Source organism: Heloderma suspectum, chromosome 2 (assembly GCF_057233095.1).
Source record: "Heloderma suspectum isolate Gila_16-S chromosome 2, 16-S_ref, whole genome shotgun sequence".
NCBI lineage: Eukaryota > Metazoa > Chordata > Lepidosauria > Squamata > Helodermatidae > Heloderma > Heloderma suspectum.
Window position 1 is genome coordinate 309939547 of NC_139459.1, and position 22750 is coordinate 309962296.

The 22750-nt window shown below is 43.8% G+C and overlaps 1 protein-coding gene across 1 annotated transcript; it reads right to left on the reverse strand.

The window, feature by feature from the left end:
• Positions 1-811: 811 nt before the first annotated feature.
• Positions 812-8096, reverse strand: RHO (rhodopsin). The gene is made up of 5 exons (XM_084840270.1): positions 7720-8096; positions 5465-5633; positions 4663-4828; positions 2645-2884; positions 812-1755 (listed from the first exon to the last, which is right to left on the reverse strand). The coding sequence occupies exons 1-5, from the start codon at positions 8078-8080 to the stop codon at positions 1633-1635; spliced, it is 1059 nt and encodes a 352-aa protein (XP_084696396.1). The 5' UTR covers positions 8081-8096; the 3' UTR covers positions 812-1632.
• Positions 8097-22750: the final 14654 nt, after the last annotated feature.

Consider the following 22750-nt stretch of genomic DNA (forward strand, 5'->3'; position numbering starts at 1 on the left):
ATGGTAGAAATAACAGTAAGACTCACCCTCCTGGCTCCCACATGCTGAATGGGGCTTAGCGACCGCCTCTTGAATTCCCCGCCACTGCAGGCAAGCAAGGGGGCGGCGTCTGATCGTCAGACTCAAGAAGCCTGGCCCTGACTGGACAAAGTAAATTGAACTTCCTCTTTCGTCACACTAGTAGTTTTACTGCACAAATTGATTAGCATAGAGCCTTATGATAAACGTGTTCACTTTTTTACAAAAAATTAAAAACGGGACAAAATTGACATTTATATTAAAACGACGGGACGGTCGGGAAATATGAAAAACACGGTACTATCCCATTTAAAACGGTACGTATGGTCAGCCTATTTTTAGTGGCCCCATATTCCTTCACAACTCCCTACCTACTCTGCCTTTGTTTCTTTCAGCATTCTGCTTCCTCTACCTATCCTTCCATCAAGTCTTCATATCTTGAAAACACTGCCTACTCTGCCTTTCAGATCCCCTCTGCCTCTTGGGTCATCTTTCGTCTCGGCATCCTAGTCAGTATCCCCTCGTTCCTCTTCATGCCAACAGCCTATCCCCAGGCCCTGTATATCCCAACCAAACTGAACTTATTTTAATGTATTTATTATTAAATGTGTTTGCAGCCAACTAGCCAACAATGGCTCTTGTGGTTCTTAAACCATTTTTTTTAGTGGTCAAAACAAAGATGGAGGAAGTGGTGGGAAAACCTGGGAGGGCTACAAATGGAAGACGACATCATCTGGACCTCCTATAAAACTAAGTGAATGAGGCAGAGCGATTTCACAATAAAAGCCTCAACTGGAAACACCCTTAGAAATAGATAAAATAAAATAATTTAAGGTAAATGCAGCGCATGTCTGAACTGAAATGTAAATCCTGCTCACAATTATTTTCAATGACAATATATGAGCGCTGATATCAGTGTGGTGTACTGCAGTTTTATTGTACTGAAAATTGTACTGATATGAAGAAAGTCAAGCACCCCACTTCACGCTACAAAACTCTATAAGGATATGAAATAATTATGAATTGGGTGTTCTGACTGTCATCTTTGCTGCTCACGGGTGCACAGAAGTGTGTGTTTTTGGTGATACATTTTTCTTCGATTATACCGTTAAATTAAGCTCCAATAAGAAATGAAGAACAGCAACAACAAACCTAGATCTGACCGCTAGCCATGAATGTGCAATGGTTCATTTTATACAAAGCTGAAAAAAGAACCTAGGAGGAAGGTGGGAACCAATTGTGGCGATACATCTTTAGGGACAGCCAGTTGGCTCCAGACAACTTTATATTCACAAATTGTACAGCTGAAGATCAAAATTAAAGCATTGTGGCGATGCAAGCCAATGCCGCACCAAACAGGTGAGATGATCTGCAGGGTACATATGGCCCTAGAGTGCAGGGCTATCCACTCACGTGATTTGCCGTGGCCATGGGCCTGAACTGATTTGCTCCAGTTAGCTTGGTCACAAAAAGACCTACAGCCTTGTTCGTCTGCTAATCACAGTCAGAAATGAGTTCATTCTGCTAGATGAGTTGCAAATGGCAGATAGTGAAGGTGGCAGAGGTGAAAAGAATGCGGCCATACAAATGAAATGCTGCGAAGTCAAAGTGGATCTATGCAGGGGAAACCTGACTTGTGGAGACGGTGGACGTCTCTGTCTTAGTACCAGCAGAAGTGTCCTCCTCAGCCAAAGGATTCTTTCCACAGCAGAGAGTGGTGATCATACAGTTACGGAACTGCAAACAAAAAACAACATCAGCATGATGTGGAACATTCACCGTCAGGAACCTGCTACAGGACCCATGTCAAAAGGTCAGCAGTGCATGCTGGCATCCAGAAAAGTCCATCTGAACTGTAGTTACATGACTCTACTGAATTTGAACTTACTGGGCCATCTATTGCTCATCTACCAATGTAGTCTTGCATGAACAACACTGCTTTATTTTGTCCCCCTCTGCCCATTCAGACAGCAAAGGCTGTGCTGCATTTCAAAGCAAGTGAAAAGCCTCTGAGACCATATGCTGATTCTTTGGCACAATCCAGCTCTCAGGGAAGTAATCGATAATGCTATAATTCATGGTCTGAAAATATGCTTGAGCTTAGTCCTGTTGCCGTGAATGGTTCACAACTGGTGAAAGTCATTAGCAGCTTGCTGTTTTGATAAAATGAAAGGGGGAGCTGGCTTTTTGGCAATCAGCTGAGAGCTAGTATAATTCTCAAGAGCTTGTAAGAACCTCTTCCCTGGTCCCTTGCCACACCACTCTGCTTTAAACAGGTGATATGGGATTTTTCATATTAACTACTACAAGCACCCATCAAGAGGCATTATATCTAAGCACACTGTGGAGTGGATGAGCTTTGAGATAAATGTAGAGGATGAGCTGGGAGAGCCTGGTTCAAATCTCCACTCACCAATGAAATCACTTAGGGAAGCTGCTATCTCTCAGCCTCCCCCTCTCTGCATTTGTAATATAGTGGATAATAAAACTGGCCTACCTTACAGGGTTTGTTACACACACGATTAAGATAATATATATAGGAAGCACTTTAGGCACTTAAGGAAAGTGCTATAAATTCAAAGTATTATTATATTGTTGAAAAGCTACGGCATTATTGCCAAGTTACCTGTTTGTTCATTACGATATAAATCACTGGATTGTAGATAGCAGAGCTCTTGGCAAAGAAGGCTGGGATGGTCATAAAGACAGGGCCAAAGTCAGATCCTTGGTTAGTGAAGATGTAGAATGCAACGCTGGCATAGGGGACCCAGCAAACAAGGAAGGAAATGACCATGATAATGACCATACGGGTGACTTCTTTCTCAGCTTTCTGGGTGGTGGCAGACTCCTGTTGCTGAGCCGCAGCCTAGAAGCATGACAAATGCACGTGGTTACAGATTATGCAGCAGGACTGTTTGGGACTGGGCAGTTAATAATTGGAGCAGAGACCCTGTGCATCCTAGTGCAGTGTGGGAAGAAGATGCAGCTCAGGCAGGAGGGAGGAGATGTTAAAATGGCTGCCGGAGTTAGCAGCAATGCACCTCTAGTCTACAGAAACATTTGCATTTCTTCATAATGAAACTGAGCCTTTTGGGATGCTAGAGAAGAACATCTCTGAAACTCCGTTACTAACACTGACGTCTGAGAAAGCAGAACAAACTCCAGGGAATGTCTTAGTTTACGCAAACTGCAGTTTGATAATAATCATTATTACTAGGTTTCAGAAGTGAACCCAAGCTACAAAATCAGAACTTCCATTATCGCAACACAGCATTTCTCAGTCTGTGGGCCTGGAACCACCAGTGGCCTTCAGCCCTCTTTCAAGTGGGCCTCAGTGCTGCAAGCCTCCCAGTACCTCCTTGCTTGACCATCCCGCCCATTGGCCACACCTCAGCCTTGTTGCTGAGCCAACGCCAGAAGCAGCTCCCTGCATGGGCAGTGCATACACAAGCATGGGAGTTGGTTAGAGAGTGGGAGGGAAGGAACGACGAAAGGACTAGCTGGCCAGTTATGAGGGAAGGCAGAGAAAGAATGGGAGAAAGGCAGGTGAAAAGTTATTGTTAATTCTGTTTTATTGTTTTAAATTTTCATTTTGTAAACCGCCTTGAGGCAGCTTCACCTCAAAAGGCAGGATAAAAATATTTTAGATAAATAAAAGGACAGATGGACCGAGGGAAAGGAAAAGGAGAAGCACTCTGGTTTGCTGCTGTGCCTTCTGGATGCAGTGACAACCACCTCCTCTGCCTCAAAAGAACAACCTGGCATTGGGTAGTGGTACTGAGAACTGAACGGCCTGTGTACATCTGTGTGCCTGTGCAGAGGCGGGGGGTGGGGGGAGAAGGTGGAACTGAGTAAAGGCGGCCATGGGAGTGAGACATTCAATGGGGGAGGGAAGGGAGGGTCTCCCTGTCCCTCCTCTGAGGGAAACGGGCCAGAGCGGGCTTTGACGGAAATTAGAAAAAGAGATAAATGGTTAATATTTAATCAACAACAAAAACAACAACTGGGAATAGAAAGGAAGGAGATACCAGAAGGTGTTATAGAAGGAAGTGAATGTAAAAGCAGCAGGCAGGAGGGATGAAGGATGAAGGAAACTGATACTGGCAGGGAGGGGATAGGGAACAAGATGAGTGTAAAAACAGAAGGGGAGAAGAAGTGACAGAACATTAGTAAGAATACATTGAGAGGCATGTGGAGTCGGGGTGTGTGTGAGTGTGGCCATTTAGAGCCTCTGGATCAGCAGTTCTGCCTGAAATGGAGAAGCTAAGTCAAGATAATTTCAGAGTCAATGTCTGTTCTTTACTTGAGGAAAGGTGAATATGGAGCTCTCTGCCACAAGGAAATAAAGAAATAAGGAAATCACTGTGGCAAGAATTTAGCAATTTCCAAAGAGGTGTTAGATATCAATATAACATATCAGTAATTGCCAGTGACTATGCTCAACTCTGCTTCCATCCGCCGCCATTTTGTGAGTGGAAAGTTTTCTCTCCCATTTTGTGAGAAACCCTGTCCTAACACTTTGCATTGTCCTAACACCTGAGTCCGCTTGCACTGGACTGAAAATAATGAAGTGAGGGTTAATGTTTTCAACCTGAATTGATATGTGGTGAGGCGGAAGTTTCACCTTTTTGTAGGGTCACCTACCTCTTTAACTGTGCAGACAAGACGTCCATAGCAGAAGAAAATAACCATCAGTGGTATGAGAAAGTGTACCACAAACATGTAGATGACAAAGGACTCATTGTGGACCTCTGGGGATGGTGTATAATAATCAACTCCACATGAGCACTGCATACCTTCTGGGATGTACCTACAATTAAACCAAAAATGTTAGGGGTGAGAATGTAGTCTGCAAAATTACATTGCTATACCAAACATGTAATACTGTTAACGCATGCCCCACTTCCCCAAGTGGTGAGATGTTCCAGGGTTGATCCAGGTTTGGATTCCTTTGGAGAAAGAGATAACTGGGGACTTAAAAGTGTTTTTGTGGTATTTGGATTTACAAATGTACAAGCAAAGCATAGGTAGAGGGAAAAAGTTGAACGCCCCTACAGCAGCAAATCCACTGCTGCACATCAGACCCCCAAAGAAGTAGCCTAGGTACCCCAAAGGGGGGTATCCTTTCCCCACTTTCCAAAGCTCAAAGCTCACTCCCTGCCTCTTTCTCAGTTTGTCTCAAAACTGCAGTGTCTCTTTTGTTCCTTTTCAAAGACCCACCCAGATCTAGATTATATCATCCACTTTAACAGGGGACAGGTGTGGGCAGGTATGCCTTTGCCTTCTTGGAGGTATCTTCAACTATTGTCTAGTCATTGTGGGTTGTTCACCTTTAATTTCCCTGACAGAAGGTGTGCTTTAAGGAACTTTAAGCAGTCTTTCTAGTCCCATTCTCCCCAAACTTACAAAAATGTCTAGTCATGCCAGGCACTCAATGCATACATACCTTGACCATCCAAGGAGAGGGGGGCCAGCACAGGCCAAGGCCATGATCCAAGTGAAACTCACCCCCATGATGGCATGGGTCTCACTGAAACGGAAATTGCTCATGGGCTTGCACACCACCACATATCTTTCAATAGCCAAGACTACCAGAGACCACAGGGCTATCTCACCTGTAAGAGAGCAAAAAAATATCTAGCAATGGAGAGAGAGAGAGAGAGAGAGAGAGAGAGAAAAGCCAGTTCCTTTAACAACTAAAAGGATTCTTATTTCTGTTGGTTTGTGTTTTTAATAATTATAAGAATAAATTGCACAGCATTTCCAGTTAAAAAGTGATCAGGTACCTGGTGCTGGAAAGTCCCTGAGATCTTGGAGAACCACTGCCAGTCACAGATACGTATATTTGAACTGGGTTGCACAAGTACCAGATCTATTAAACTTTACTATGTGCTCCTTTGATCTACTCAGCATCTCATTACATGTCTGATCTAGTTCCCTCATTTTTGAGACTCAAACACATGTGACAGTGGCAAGTCCATGCAATTAAGCCAAGAACTCCCTTAATCATATAAAAAGTGGGAGGGGTTGGGAGGGTCAAATTTAATGAGCAAATGGATGAAGGAGCCTTCCTCACACCAGCTATCTGTCTATCCATCCATCCATCCATCATGTATCTATCTGTTCACAACATTTCTATACTGCTTTTCAGTACCTCATTCACATAGCAGGTCACTTAATCTCCCTGCAGCCTCTCTCCCCAAATCCTTCTCTCTCAGCCAGGGGCACTCCCAATTAGCAGAGTTCAATGGAGGAAAAGCAGTCATCAAGGACAGAATAAATGGAGGTAACCTAAGGTCAGGCAAGGGTTCCAGACTCCTCCCTCATGTACCCCTTTTGCTCATTATATTAGACTTCCCATCCCGTGTGTGTGTGTGTGTGTGTGTGTGTGTGTGTGTTTTATGTGATTGGAGCAGATCTAAGTTTGTTATTTTATTCATTCATTTATTCATTTTACTGAAAACATATATACCCCATCTTTCCACATGGATGTCCAAGGCGGCTCCCAATACAATTATGAAATTGTTACAGTCATAACTACAAATCCAACAAAGCAGATCAAAACATAAGCAAAATTACATTTAAAAAGCCTGCACGTTTAATCATACTGCTCTGCCGCCACCACATCTACCTTGAACCTTAAGCACATTCCATGTTTGTTTCTTATCCTTTCTTAAAAGCTACTTCAACATCCCATAGTTCTGTTACTCACATCTCTCAGTCCTTGGAGAGCAGGTTGAATGCAGGATACCCCTCCCAGCAGAGGGGCACTTGAGAGGCAAGTGCCTGAGTCATGTCATTCTCGACCAAAAGTTTATTTTCTCTGCTCTCTGCCTGTAGCCAAACAACAACAACCTGGAAATAGATGCTTCTTAGAAGTTTTGCTTCTTTACAAACTGCAGTGAAATGAATGGGGGTTGTACAGAAGCAACACTAGATGGACTTTCACCAGAGTGGAACACTTCTAAACTTTAAAATGTGAAGGGAATAAAACTTGGATTTTTGCCCTCTTTGATCATGGATAAAGGCAGTCTAAAGAGACTGAGCCAATTTGGTAGAATTGTTTGCTTTTTACTGGTTTATTTTGTTTCAAATTTAGGTCTCCTATGCCCTGAGAACTGTCGCCAAGTGACGAATCAAGGAAAAAAGATAACATCACAAAATCCAAATGATTGAAAGATGAAGATTGAAACTGACTTGAGCAAAGAAACATTTTTCATCTGTTTTTTGTTAACGATAAGTTCAATTCCTGACTGACACATAGAAGAAAAGATGGCTTAGTTAAAGCCCTACCATTTCAACCAAGGTGTGAGAGCTTGTAAGGCACATCTGCAGAGGCTTTGCTAATGTCCTCCACCGAAACCAGGGGAAGATCTCCACTGTAATTTCTGTCTAAATAAGATGGATGGTGCACAAATCCATAGATTAAGAAAATCTTTGCATTGTGCTTTTGATGTTGACCCAGGTTTTAACCATTTGCCAGCATATTTAACAGCTTGGTTCCCAATCAGTTCTATTAACATTCTGCTCCAAGCTAACAACATTAATTAGGCATGCTAAACAACCAATAGTAACTAGAATTTCCAAATATTAATCCCTTTTAGCTTTCTGAAAAACATCCTGAGGATCCTACAGTGAAGAAATGAAATATGCATTTATGTTTTACAGTTAATTAGGGAGAGGGGGAACCAAAATACCTACCACCCAGTGTAGCAAAGAAGCCTTCAATGTTGCATCCTACCGTCCCAAAAACGAAATATCCATTCATGGATGTGTACATGGTGGTGGTGAAACCTGCTAAGACCATGAAGAGATTGGCTATGGCCAAATTTAAGAGGATGTAGTTCAGGGGTGTTCTGAGTTTCTTGTGCTGGATCGTGACATAGAGAGTCAGGAAGTTGATAGGAAATCCCAGAAGAATCAGAAGAAACATGTAAGCAGCCAGTGCAGAGTATTTCCATGGTTCTGCCAAATAGTACTGGGGGTACTCAAATGGACTTCGAACAACACCAGTCTTGTTGGACATAGGAACATAGAAATTACGCCCTTCTGTTCCATTCATGGTGGCAGCTCCTCAGGTATATCGTTTCCAACACGTATATGTTTCTGTATTTCTCTATAAACCTCCTCCTTATATTTAACTGGATATTTTCTGGGCTATTCCAGCCTAGCTCTGCTACCTTTATAAAATGTTACCCTGGGTAAGCCTGTGGTATTGGTGTCAGCATAATTTAGACTTAGGTCAATATTAATCATAATAATCCAAGCTAAGATTGCCACTGTTAATTCCCTGTGCCGGACTGACACTGAGTTGACACATAGGTGTAAAATAGGGTGCAAGAAGTAGTCAGTTGCCTGCTTTGTCCATTTCAGAGGCTGCTCCCTGCCATTTACTCTTGCCAAAATAGAAACATCATGCACTATTTCTGGAAAATCATATCTCCATTGAAAGGAAGTTCCAAAGTGAAGAGGCATCTACGAAAGACATTTATCTATGTGCTTTTGCTAATCATACACAAAGTTTACACCTGTTGCTGGGTCACCCCACTAAGATCCCAGGGAGGGGCCATAGCTAAGTGGTAGAGCACATGCTTTGCATACAAAGGGTCCCAGGTTCATTCCCCAGCACCTCCAGGTAGGGCTAGCAGGGCCAGCATCAAGGATAGGCATGGTTTGACACCTGCCAAGGACACACACCATAGCAGGGGCCCACTGACAAGAGCCCCCTGAACTTGCTCCTCTTCTTCACCATTGCAACCTGCTTGTTCACCTGCCTCTCACTTTGGTCCAGACGAATAAGGAGCAGTAAGAGCAGTAGATGCTTCTACCTACTTGCTCACTGGCTCTCTGCCTGCCTAGCAAGCCAGTGGTAGCAATGCTGAGAGAGAGGATGAGGAGCCATAGAAGCTGATGGCAGTAATGGTGAGAAGGTAGACTCACTGAGGAAGAGGACCTCTTGAAGGTGTCTTGCCCAAGGGCCCTCCAAATCCTGGAGCCAGCACTGCTAGGAAGTAATCTTGCCTGAATCCCTGGAGTGCTGCTGCCAGTCAGTGCCAACAATATTGGGCTAGATGGACCCATGATCTGACTCAGTATAAAGCAACTTCCTATGTTCCTATCTTTCCACATCTGAATATCTCCTCAATTATATGTTCTTTAAGGCAACGACAATAAGCCCTTTTTGCATTGAAACCACTTTGAAACCGGTTTCACTGTAACGGATTCACTGAAACCCTAGGAAACATGCAGATGCTGAGATGATTTCTGTGATGAGCTCCCACTCCCTTCATAAAACAATAGCCCTCAAGCTCCTGTGGCTAGGAACCATGATAGTGAAATAGGGATGAAGCTGATGTACCTTTGCAGCATAGAACACCCTTGCGTTTAAAGCTTGCGCACCATCCATCCTTTATAATGGGCCTCCCAATGATGTCTAAAGTGTCTCACAGCAGAAACAAAACACAAAACAATAAAGCCATATAATAAAAATCAACGTTAAACTATCATAACAATAAACCATCATAAAACTCAGCAGCAAAATTGCAACACTTAAATCGTCAATCAGTGTTTCATACAGAAATTAACAGAGCACAATTCTCACCGCAGACAAAGCACCCGTGCATGGAGGTAGGATTCTAACAGAGCTCAATAAAGCCCTGTTCCTTCTATGCCTGAATGTACACACGAGGGTATACAAGCCATTTGTGGAAATGGGAGATTTGTATACTCCTTCCATACCCTTATCCAGTTGGCTCTTTCTACCCAATGCCAGTTACCCATGCTTTCAGGATGAGTGAATCACACTCGTAGTGATCATCTTAATCATGTGCTTTAAGGGAGCAGCTCCTAGAACTGATACTTACACTCCAGTATGGAAGGTCTTGTTCTGTTCTTCTTAACCAATACTAAGGAAACACAGAGGCCATCTTATCATTTCTGATTCAAAGGCCACAATCCAACACAGAGTGATTGCTTATTTAGATTAGGTGAACTTGCAGTGCAATTCTATGCATTTCTACTCAGATATAAGCTCCACTACGTTCAATGGGACCTGCTCCCAGGTAAGTGTGCATAGAATTGTAGCCTTAACCCACTGATTTCAGCCGGGTCAAGTGTTGTTAACTCCATGCTGGATTGTGGCCAAAAGGAGTTGAAAAGAACTGGGGGGAAGGGGGGGCAGGAAATTTCCAGGAGTTGTACACACATCATATTTTGCACCTTTGTTTGAAAAAGGATGTTTTCTGCAAAACATCTCTTGATAAAATAGTGGCTAAAGGTACATTACCCAGACTTAGTCATCCTTAGAGGAGACCCACCAAAATCAGTGGGACAAGTTAGTAAGTAGTCTGGATTCAACCAAATATTTAGTACAAAAGTAGAGGGACATATATAAAGAAAATAAATTTTAGAATAAGCTGGTGTTCCATGGATCTTTTTTCCCATTGGGACAAACAGAACTATTTCCAGACAATAGGTTTTGGGCAGAATCCAATGTCGCAAAAGTGGAAGTCTGCCCATATGATGGGGCTTTGTCCTTTCCTACCCCCTACAGCTCTCCCCACCCCCCACCTCTTCTCTGGAGGGTTCCCCAATTCTCAAGAGCAGATTTTGAGGGGGTGCAAATTGGGGTGGGGGGAAGAAACTTCATTGGATTCTACCTTTTTTGTTTTTTTCAGTTAGTTTTTTATGCATCCAACATATGTAAGGTGTTTTTTTAAAATAATAAACAAGGCATTTAAAGTAGTGACATACATATGGAGTTCTCCAGACCATTGTTTTTAACATGGACATTTTGGGGAGTATCCAATGTTAGTCCTACTTAGAGTAGTCCCATTGAAATAAATGGATCTTAAGTTAGTCATGACTAGCTAAAGTGCCATTCATTTCAATGGATCTACTCTAAGTAGGAGTAACATTGGATACTACCCTTTCTAAGTAGACATTAGGATGTGACTACCCAGTTCACATGTTATTCAATTTATCATGGGTTAAGCCCTTCAACTGAAAGCTTTCCTCTCCACTGCCAGGTATGTATGTGAAATCATCAAATGTGAACATGACAAGAAAATTACATTTACATGAATCGACACGTAGGCTCCTCTTTCAGTATAATGCCTGGAAGCACTTTTGCAATGAGGTGGGTTATACTGGGCAGAAGAAAGTGGGCATTAGAGCTGTACCAGCAGCGGAGCACTGCCAGCCGCTTCTCCCGTTCATCCAATGTACTGCTCAATCCTAAAGATTGCCTCTCCCCAGGATGTGGTACAAGGATCTTTGCACTGCCAGAGCAGATCAACCCTTGAATGGTACAGATACGATGCATATGGGTGAGGCAGAATCTTCCGTTCCTGTACTGTAGGTGGGGTGTATCTAGAGATAATGAGAGGGGGTGCTGCGTCAGTAGTGTTTAACACCAAGGATGTGTTAGGCATACTTCAGAAAACTGAAATTGCACAATCCAGTGGAGGCTGGTGGTTCCAACTTTGGTAGGGCTGTGCATCCATTCTGGGTTTCAGTCAGAACGAGCCAGAACTCCAAAGGAGCTACCCAAGATGCTGAACCCTATCCCCAAAATGGATTCAGCACCTTGGATAGCTCCTTTAGAGGTCTGGCTGGTTCTAACTGAAACCCAGAATGGATGAACAGCCCCACCGAAATCAGAGCCGCCAGCCTCCATTAACACAGTTCCTCTATAATGTTCTCAATCAAACCCAAACTGATGAGCCACTATGTTATCACAGTAGTTCCTAGGTTTATAGTGCAATCCTAAGAAAGTTTACTCAGAAGTAGGTCTGACTGAGCTGAGTGATGTCTATTCCCAAAATGCTTAAGATTTGCAGCCTTAAGAATGTTGGCTATAAGCCCTTTAGATAAGGATTGTGTCATTTCAATGTACTGAACTATGCACTTGATGTTAAATAAAGCTTAAAATGTAGCAGCAATAGTTGTTATGTCTTTTGTTCTTCCACCACCCCAAGACACCTATTCTCCTTATCTTTTTGTAAACCTAACCTTTTTTTTTTTTTAGTGTACTCCACTACCAACACAACACATCAGGGGAGATGGGGCACAGTTTGCAGGGAGTCCCTTAAATTGTCAACATTTGTTCAATTTTAGCCTTTGTCTGGATGAAAGACATAAGGTGTTTCACCTTCCTCATCAGAGCTTTGTCCTTTTCTTTTAATGGTGAATTTGCACCTGTAGATCTATCTGTCCATAAAGCTTGCTGATTTTTTCCGCTAATTTCTTAAGAAGGTAGGAAGCTGCCTTACACCAGGTCACTCCATCTGTCCATCTAGTTCAGTATTGGCTCCCCTAGCCTTCCCCTACCGGGTGCTGTCTAGATGTGTTGGACTATAACTCCCATTATCCCCAGCCACCATAGTCTTTTCCAATCACCTGCTGCTTGATATCCTTTAAACTGGGGTTGCCAAAGACTGAATGTGGGACCACATTCAGCATGTGCCCCACCATGGAGTTATGGCCCTCCCCTGGAAGACAGGGTACTTCACAAACCCACCTCCAGGTCCATTCGCCCTGCCTACCTCCCAGTTTACTGAGAGGGAGTGCACTTGTGCAGATTTAGGATTGTTCATAGAAGTAAAATATTTTAAAAATTAAAAATTAAAACCTCGATCTGAGTCTCAGGAGGGAAAATGTGCAAAACGTTGTAGTAGGGGACAAAAAAGAAATGTAATGTAACATGGACATTGATCTCCATTTGAACTGGGTACAACGTTACATAAAGTTGTAACTTATAAAGATATATAAAGACAGGCCTAAATACCAGTGATTCCAATCCTAATTCAGTAGTCAGAGATGGCTTGTTTTCCTTTTTATTTTTTTAAAGTGCTGCATGTGCATTATATCACTAAAACATTCATTTCTTACCTAATTTTTATTTTGAGCAAAACTGCAGAACCACTCTGGAGAGAAGTGGACTCATGACATCGCAAGGTGCCAGCCAATCAGTGCTGAACCTCTGCTAACAAACTCCATAAACCCATTTTCAGAGCTTGACCCTGGAGAAAAAGTCAAGCTCTGAAAACTGGTTTGTGGAGGCAATGCACAATGCAGGCAATGCATTCCCAGAGCAGCTCCACTGTTCAAATAATGTTTTGTTCATAGGGAGCCTCTGGCTGTAAGCCCTCAGGCCTGGAGAATTATCATCACATTTCATATTTTATAATGGTTACATTCCTCTGCCACAACCCTAAATCTAAATGAAATAAATATGTTAGTGGTAGAGACAAAAGGGATGAGGTTTTCTTTGTAAACAACTTCATGCCATGATTTCAACAAATACACTCTGATTTCTTCAAGGGATGACTGATCTCCCTGAAACACAACTGCAAAGGACTTCTGGCTGCCCTTGTCATCTGCCAGAGACCATGGCAGGGCCAGTGTGAGTCAGGGGGTGTCCACAGCTGACTTCCTGCTTTCCTGGAAGGGGATGTCTTAGTGGGAGGCATGCATATTTTCCTCAGGAATGCTTCCCGTACTACATGGCTGATCCAAGGGCATGGGAAGCTGCTATGTGGACATGGCCCAGATATCTAACAGTTACTTAACTGCTACATGGATTTGGCATTGTAGGATTAAAGGTTTATCTTTCAGATACACAAATGGGTCATATTAAGCCCTGATTCAATAAGCCATGCTGAGGTGGACACAGCTTACAACCAAACGTGCGTCACCTACACCAATCCAGCAGAAAAAGCAGAGTGACAAAGAGGTGTGGGATGATTTTATAAAATTGCTTATTTACGCTATATGAGTAATGAGGAGGTATCAAAGGTCACGTTTGTAGCTATCTATATAAGCTGCCATTTCTATATTGTGTGGGGTGTGTTTTTTATCAGAACCTCAGACAGGACTGAGCAATTATATGAAGATACATAAAGACAGCTTTGATGTCATATGGCAATTCTGCTCCCAAAGTATCTGTTGAAGTCATAACTTCACCAGTATATGATGGCACCATCTATACTTTGCAATGTCTTGCTAAATGCTCTCACTCCTAAACACAACACAGGAAGCTGCCTTATACGGAGTCAAGGCATTGGTTCACCTAGCTCAGAATTAACCACTTTTAACCAGGAGTGTTGAACCACTTTCAGCCTGAGAACTGAATTCAATTTCGGAAAAGCTCCAAAAGTAGCCCTCCAGATGTTTGGACCAACTCCATGCTGCCAGCGGTTTCTGTGAGTTCAAGTCCTTCTGCCCACCCGTGATATATAGCTCAGGCAGGCAACCTGGTGTCCTCCAGATATTTTGGACCACAGCTCCCATAATCCCTAGCTGTTAGCCACACTGGTGGGGGCTTATGGGAGTTGTAGTCCAACACATCTAGAGCACATCAGGTTTCCTACTCTTGATCTACACTGTATGGTAATGGGTCTCCATGGTTTTAGACATGAGTTCTTCCTTGCCCCTACCTGGAGGTGGCGACGATTGAGCCTGGCACCTAATGCATGCAATGCATGTGCTCCGGCATTAAGTTACAGCACTTCCCTTTAAACACAAAGCCAAGGACAGCTTTCAAATGGAATACAACTAAATACAAAAATATATTTTTATCAAATCAAAAGGGGCATGGATGAAGGCTGCTTCCTGAGGGAGGGTGTTCCTAGCGCTACCAGTCAAAAGGCATAATGCAGCAGCTATTCCATCTTTTCTGCTGTAACACAAAAATACAGTTAAAAAATACAGAAGCAGCAGTGGGAGAACAGAGGAGGGCTACAAATAAAGATGAGGATGATGTCTGGACTTCCTGTAAAATTCTATGGAGGCAGTGCAATTGCACAATAAAAGTCTTGTCTGGAAGTGCCCAAAGTTTATGGTGGCTCTCTCACTATCAAGGACCTAATGTTCTCCCATTTGGTCAGGTATTGTGAATTTATGAGATGTTTAGCATTCTAGCTATCTCTGTATGTTCTGTATTCCAATTGTCTTTCTCAGCTTGTCAGTGTGTTTTGTTCGCAAATGTATATAAACTCTGTGTGTGTGTGTGTGTGTGTGTGTCTTCGCTCACCTCCTTCTCCATCTAATTTATACATATTATGAAGTAGGCTATTGGCCAAGAATGAGCTCAGGCCACATTAAGGCAATGTTGCCAGAGATCACCAGTGTGCCTCCTTTATTAATTAACTAGCAAAAGGATCAGGCTTGGTACGAGTTGGAATAGCCGTTAGCTCGACACAGCAGAGCCTTCAAGGAAACTCAATGCAGCTGTCAGAGTTGGACACATATGCTTGCCCTGTCTGAGCGAAGCCATGCCCACTGGCACTCTAGGGATGATCCCTGCTGTGGTGTACTCCTGAGGGATGGGCCTCTCGATTATTTTCCCGTGGGGGGGGCTGCCCCACAGCAAGAGGTAGAGTGCAGGCCTTTAACACTATTCCTTGGCCTACTAATCTCTCCTGGCTTCAAACAGAATGGACTGCAAAACAATGTGCCAGTCAGGGAAGTTAGACCCTGGTGGCAGATTCTGTATTGCAGGCTTCAACCGCACGGACACATTTAAATTGATTAATGCATGTTAAAAGCAAAATAACCCCAAGGTGCACACCCCTACGGTCCCCTTAGTGTGCATGCCAAGTTTGAGTGTCTAGGTTTCAGAGTCTAAAAGGGTGAAATGCCTCTCCTAAGGCTTAGTTACTGGCAGTAAGAGATTAAAGTTAAAATATGCTGGTATTTTTGGTTCCAACCCTTCTGCCTTTGGCCTCACCCACCACTGGAATGCGGCACCCGACAGCTTCTCCAAAAATGAATTCAGCCCTTGGGCTGAAAGAGGTTCAACACTCCGAAACGTGGGGGTGGGGGAGATGAGGGTGCAAATACAAGCCCCGGTCCCAAAATTCCCATGGCAGGGAAGGTCTGAAGGGTGCTTCTACTCGCATTTGATTTGCTTGAACATTAGAAGGAGCCTCTGTATGATCGGGAACCCTGATAAATCACGTTTCTGAATCATGCAAACACAAGTAGAAGTCTCCTTCAGACCACCCGACTCAACATGAGAAGGTTGGGCACAAAATGGGCAGGGGCGCTGGACGCAAAGCTTGCGTGCGTGTGCCCTCACCCCCACCACTTGCAACTGGGTGCTGCACACATGCCTCTTCCCCCAATCCAGTTGCTTGGGGCGCTCTCTTATAGCCCTGGCTGGAAAATCAGCAACAGTCCGAGTTTAGTCCACCCTGCTCCCCCCACCCCTGCCGAAAAGCTAATCAGCAAGACTGTCAATTTGATCGTAGGGCTTACATGAATGCAGCTTTAGCTGCTGCATATGTTCACTGTTGAAACAGGGGTGAAGGCAAGTACAAAGTGTGAAGCAACAACTGTGTAAAAATTAACAGGCTCTTCTGCTGCACGTACCATGGTTGCTCCATTCCCAGTACATGGGCAAAATACACTCGTGTGACCTGCAGGCCTAATAATGATCATTTTAAACACTCTCCGTCCCCCGTATAATGCTTATATTATATATTTTTAAAAACCCTGTAAAGCATGAGGCAGCCCTAACATGGCTGCTACTCCTCTGGATCCTGTTGGTCGGTCTCTGCAACACTTTTGAGCTCGAAAGCACTTTTTAGGAGTAAGGAATATCAAGTTCCAACACATGAGAGTGCATGTTAGAAAAGTAAGAATACAGAAGAAGAAATGCAGAATGTGAAAATTTTACTCAACTTATCTAGGTTCTGTGCCATTATGCCTTTGCACAGCTTCAGCTAGTGCACTAAATACAGCCCTTCCTGGAGAAAGCAGATCTGGCCAGTCACACATGCCTCAGTTATGTCCAGATTGGATTACTGCAATAGGCTTTACATGAGGCTGTACTTAAAAAGTGTTCAAAAATGTCAGCTAGTGCAAACTGTGGGGGCCAGAATGTAGACTGGGATCCAGGTCTCAGAGCATATTGCCCCAGTGTTATTCGAGCTGCACTGGCTTTCAATCTGATTCTGGATGCCATTCAAGGTGCTGGTTATTACCTATAAAGCCCTAAATGGTTTGGGCCCAGGTAATTTGAAGAATCTCTTCTCCCACAAGAATCTATCTGCCCTTTACGAGCGACACTAGAGGCCTTGTTCAGTGTCCCTTTGCCTTCAGAGTCATGGCTGGTTGGGAGATGGAACAAGGCCTTTTCAACAGGGATGCCAAGGCTGTGGGATACCTTTCTTTGGGAAGCTTGATAAGCACCCTTTCTTTTAGCCTTTAGGCCTGAGGTGGAGAACCTATGGCCTGAAAGTCATATGCAGCCCTCAGCCTAATGAGGGCTAATAAACTGAAGCTGAATCCTGATAAGACAGAGATCCTATGGGTGGGTGGCTCCCAGGTCTGGGAATTGTTTTCCTGTTCTGGACTAGGCTGTACTTCCTCTGACAAAATAAGGTACATAGTTTTGAGGTGTTCTTGAATCCATCATCGTCACTGGAGGCCCAAGTGACCTCAGTGGCCCAGAGCGCCCATTACCAACTTCAGTTCGTGTGCCAACTGTGCTTGTTTCTGGATAGGGATAGCCTAGCCACTGTGATCCATGCACTACTAACCTCAGAACTAGACTACTGCAATGCACTTGTATGGGGCTGCCCTTGTGCCTTGTTCAGAAGCTGCAGCTAGTACAGAATGTAGCAGAGCGAGAGGATGGCCCTTGCACTCACCACTATAGCAGACAAAGAGGCAGGGAGACAGTCGAAACTGTTCAGTCCTCGACTTATAAAAGGCCAGGGCACGACAAATGTCGAGTGTATGCAGGGTCGATTCCAAAGGTGTAGAAGGGGAAACAGAGAAAGCAGGCAAAACAATGTCCTGATTTAAACAAAACTTGGACACAACTTTAGGTTAAAAAAAGCAGGGTCAGGTCTGAGCACCACTTTATCCCGGTGAAAGGTGAGATAAGGCTGGTCTCCTCTGAGTGCACAGAGCTCACTGGCACAGCATGCAGATGTAATTACCACTAGAAATGCCACCTTCCACAAGAGAAAGCATAGGTCTGAAGTCCAGCAGCTCAAAAGGCTTAGATGAAAGTGCTTTAAGCACCACAGAAAGACTCCAGCTCAGTACTGTAGAGCAGAGAGGTGGTGCTAGATTCCTGATCCCTTTCAGGAATCTTTTCACTGTCAGATGCAAGAACACGGTCATCTTTCAGGAATCTTTTCACTGTCAGATGCAAGAAAATCCCTCAAACAGGAGGGTGAAACACAGAAACAGCGGAGAAGTAAACTCTGAGAGACAAGAGTTTGAGTCCTTTCTCAAAAAGGGATAGGAGAAACTGGAGGATTTGGTGCAAAGAGCACTGATGTGGGTGAAAACCCTGCTCACAAGCAAAACCAGAAAAAGCTGTCCATGTCTTTGAGTAGGAACACTGCGTAGATGGCTTACGGGCAGCATCAAGGATCCTCTGAATTGCTTCCAGAGTCAAGGCAGCATCCGTCACCCAATCTTTCATGCTGCCTGCGGAAAGTTGTTAGGTCTGGGTGTCAGATACGGCCCTGCTCTCTCATGAGAGAGGGATGTGATGGGAGCCGCTGGTACCAACCCTTTGCCATTTTGAGTAGTGGCATGAACCAAGGCTGATGTGGCCACCAGGGTGTCAGAATGATGCACTCGGTCCCATCCATTGCGATCTTTGCCAGGACCCTCATCATCAGTGGACTGGGGGAGGGGAGACATGTAGAACAGTGCCCCTGTCCACCAAAACACAAGGGGATCACTTATTGATTCTGGGCTTTGGCCCGCTCAGCTGCAGAATATTCTGCAAACTGCATTCTCCCTTTATGGCAAAAAGATCAACTTCTGCCAACCCCCAAAGCTGGAAGAGGCTGTCCAGAACAGTTCTGTTGAACTCCCACTTGTGGGAGGTCAGCATGGTCTGGCTGAGTTGGTTGTCCAGGACACTGTCGACACCAGCCACATGAATCACCACCAATCCGATTCAATGGGGTATGTACCAGTCAAAGATTTGAAGCATAAGCGTGAGCAACAGGAGAGATCTGGTACCTCCCTGCTTGTTCAAATGTGCAATGACAGTTGTGTTGTCCAAAGTCACCTGGACCAGTCTGCCCATCAGGTCAAGTTCAAACACATGAAGTACTTTGTCCACTGCCCTTAACTCCTGCAGGTTGATGTGCTTTGTGGCTTTGTTGACCACCCATCGTCCATGGACTGTGAGGTCCCCATCCCGAGAGCGATGCATCCTTAGTCACAACCCTGGATGGAGAGGGTTGAAGAAACGGCATGCCCTGGGTGAGATTGCTCGATACCAACCACCATCGGAGAGAATCTTTGACATCTGTAGGCACAGAGCTTGGTTTGCCGGGCATCCCAATCAGTATCAAAGCTGTGTGTGAGCCAGTTCTGAAGTTGTCTCATATGCAATTAAGCATAGCAAACAACAGCCGTCATCGTAGCCATGAAACCCAGGAGACATTGGACCTCGAGCACAGTGGTAGACCTGCTCATTCGCAGCTCTGATGCCAGAGAAGCCACTGCCTTTATCCTAGTGTCAGGTAAGAAGGCATGGCCCAATTGGGAGTCCAACAATGCCCCGATGAATTGAATCCGCTGTGTCAGTACAAGGTGGGATTTCTCTGCATTTATGTAGATTCTTAGGTCCTGAAGGAGACTGAAGGTTACCCCTATCGACCAAAGAAGCTGATCTTACATTGACGCCACTACCTACCAATCATCTATGTACGGATAGACCTCTATGCCCTGTAGTCACAGGCGGGAGCATACACTTGGTGAATACCCTCAGGGTGATTGCAACACTGAAGGGTATCACCAAGAATTGGTAAGAATTGGTAAGCATTGGTGCCAGTGGCAAAGCAGAGGTAGAGTTGGTGCGATTCTGCTATGGCAATGTGAAAGTAGGCATCCTTGAGGTTGATAGAGGCGAATCAATCTTGTCAAGAGAGGAAATCAATATATCCACATCTTTTACTGCCGACAACTTAACACTGCTGAAGAATAATTACTGCAGTGATTTTTTATATGTTCTGGAACCAGCACAGCCACAGTGAAAGAGTTCAGTTGTCTTCTGGTTCAGATCTCACTGCGGAGCTACATGCTGATTTCAAATTACAACTTTTTGGGGGGTTGGGGGTACTAATGCATTAGAACATAAAACTGGAACGTCTGCCACATTGATATGAGCTCACGGGGTTAACATTTACAGCTACATATTTCTCCTCAATGTTTTCTTTTCCCTAGAAAGTATTCTAGAGCAGAATGGTGGGAACTGCACCAGAAATGGTTGCTGAAATGCAGATTCTTTGTCAGCTGATATATAGCTTACAGCAATATCACCACCCCCTACGAGGAGTACTCCAGCCCAGTGCTCTATCCAGCCTGGAACAGGAGACTTGCAGTGGTGTTCAAGCCTTTGTGGGGCACTCTGGGGGATACTGGGGTAAAGGAAAAAAAGACACTTTTTCTTCCCCTCTGCCCTGATGCGTTCCCCTGCTGTACTGAAAAGTAGTAACTTGAAAGACTTCTGCCTGAGACATGGGGTTCACACAACACAATAACCAAGTATGGGTTGTCACTGAAGTGTAGGTTGTTGTTGAAACATGGGTTGTTGTGTAGTCTGTGCCCAGTTGTGATAACAAACCATGGTTTGTTAACCACGAACAACCCACAGTTCACAACTCAGCAACAAACCATGGCTCTCTTCATGGGTTGTTCGTGGTTAACAAACCATGGTTTATCAGTGCAGCTGGGTTCAAACAACACAACCCACATTTCAACAACAACCCATGGTTCAACAACACACCACACTCAACCCATACTCAACCTTGATTGTGGGTTATCATGTTGTGTGAACCCAGTCCATGGAGAGCCACTATCAGAATAGACAATACTGACTAATTGGACTGTATGACATGGTATAAAGCAGCTTCCTGTTCCTACAGTAGCAGAGGCTGTTAGGCCCAAACCTGAATATTTTACAGCTATATAAATCAGGGTAGGTAGCTGGGTCTGAAAATGTGTCCTTAACCCCTTTCTTTTCATCTGGAATCTTCTCTGTATTTGGAGAATGCAGTTTTTTAACCTCAAGTTATACATCCCCTCCCAACCTTAATCCCCCTTTCAGAATACTTACTATAAGCTGTTAGGGGCTTGAGAAGGCTAATTCCTTCTTCTCTCCCCCGTCCCCTTCAGTATTCTTTCAATTGACTCCTCATACATCAATCAGGCCATTTGAGTTTTTTTAAAACATAGTTTTGTGTCTAGTTTATCAATGCAGATATATCTGTATACCTAAGGTATTCTCCAAATATGTAGAAAGCACTATCAATACCTTCCTTCTGTAACATTGCTGCATAGTGCAAGGAGCTTTAAAACCTCAGTGCATGCATCCCATCCCCCAAACCTAATCCCACCCCTCTGGAATACTTACTATAAGCTGCCAGAGGCTTGAGCAGGCCAATTTCGTCTTCTATTGCCCTACATTTTCAACTAACATTCCCTATTGAGTGCATGCACTCCTTGGCTGTTTCCAAGGCCAATCACCTGGGGAGTGGCAGGAGGTGCATAACAGGAGATAGGTGTAGTCCTCAGCTGTTTACAGGGCCAATCAGCTGAGTAGGGGGTCTGTGGGCTACATGGAAGTCAGACAAGGGCTACATGGAGCCTGTAGGTTGCCCATATGTGCTTTAGAACCTTGCCTACCCACCCCTCTCATCCCATTCAACTCCCATCCATGTTCTTTAAGTCAGGAAACTCATCAGAGCCTGTCAAGTTGCTCTGCAATTTTGAAAAAATTACTTTTAATTTATATACTTCTATATTTCTGCATACATAGGGAGTCGCTTGAGTATGTTAAAACCACTGCCTTAATTTTGGGTGCCCCTCTTTCACTTCCAAACTGATAAGCATTCAGGCACTGATTTTTGTTTATTGGAGCATGGTGCTGATACACACACATTGGGACTCCCACAATCAAACATTCAGTTCTGTGAGTAATGTTGTTCACACTGTACTGGCCTCTTATAAGGTAAACTCTGTGTGTTGAGTTTCAACTAGTACATGTAAAGGTGTCCTGTTATAAGGTTTCTCTAATAACCAGAGTATATTGGGGTACCTATGTACCAAGATGCAGGGTTGTAGGTGATGAAGAAGTAGCTTAACTATTTTGGAGTACTCTTCACATTCCTAATTTTGAGGGAGATGTGCATATTTGAGACTTTATAATGATCAGTGCGTCTTAGACTACATCAGTATCAAATTTCAGCTTTCTAGCTAACATGGAGTAGCTTAACTATTTGGGAGTATACCTCATGCCTCCCTTTGAGTCAGAGATATACAAATGTCACATCATCATACATTTCTAATCATCAGAACATTTTGAACTACATGTATACCAAAGTTCAGCTCTGTAAGTGAATACTGAAGTATTTAAGCCATTTTGGTCCCTACTGATTTGCAGATTTGTTCTAGTAATTAGTGTGCCAATATATATGCCAAATGTTAGATCTTCTGGTCATGTGGAAGGACGCTAACAATTGTGATACCACAGCAAATAAATGCTTTTGTGTACTGGATTCTATGGGACTAGCACTCCAGTAACACTCTTCTAAATATCAGGAGACATTTATCAGAAAAGTAGACCTTGAAAAACTAGTGTCTTTTGTATAACTACCATTACTTTGTCGAAATTGTGGAAGCCCATTTTTCATAATAGCAGTTCAAACAGAGGTCAAGAACAAATGCTGAAAAGAAAAAGCAAACAGTG

What these genes read in the sequence shown, in the direction of transcription:
- RHO (XM_084840270.1), bottom strand. Translation starts at nt 8,080, where the DNA reads ATGAATGGAACAGAAGGGCGTAATTTCTATGTTCCTATGTCCAACAAG. An exon ending in CTTCTTTGCTACACTGGGTG is followed by an intron (nt 5,634 to 7,719) that starts GTAGGTATTTTG and finishes GCTCTCTTACAG; the next exon opens with GTGAGATAGCCCTGTGGTCT. An exon ending in TTGTCTGCACAGTTAAAGAG is followed by an intron (nt 2,885 to 4,662) that starts GTAGGTGACCCT and finishes TCATGCTTCTAG; the next exon opens with GCTGCGGCTCAGCAACAGGA.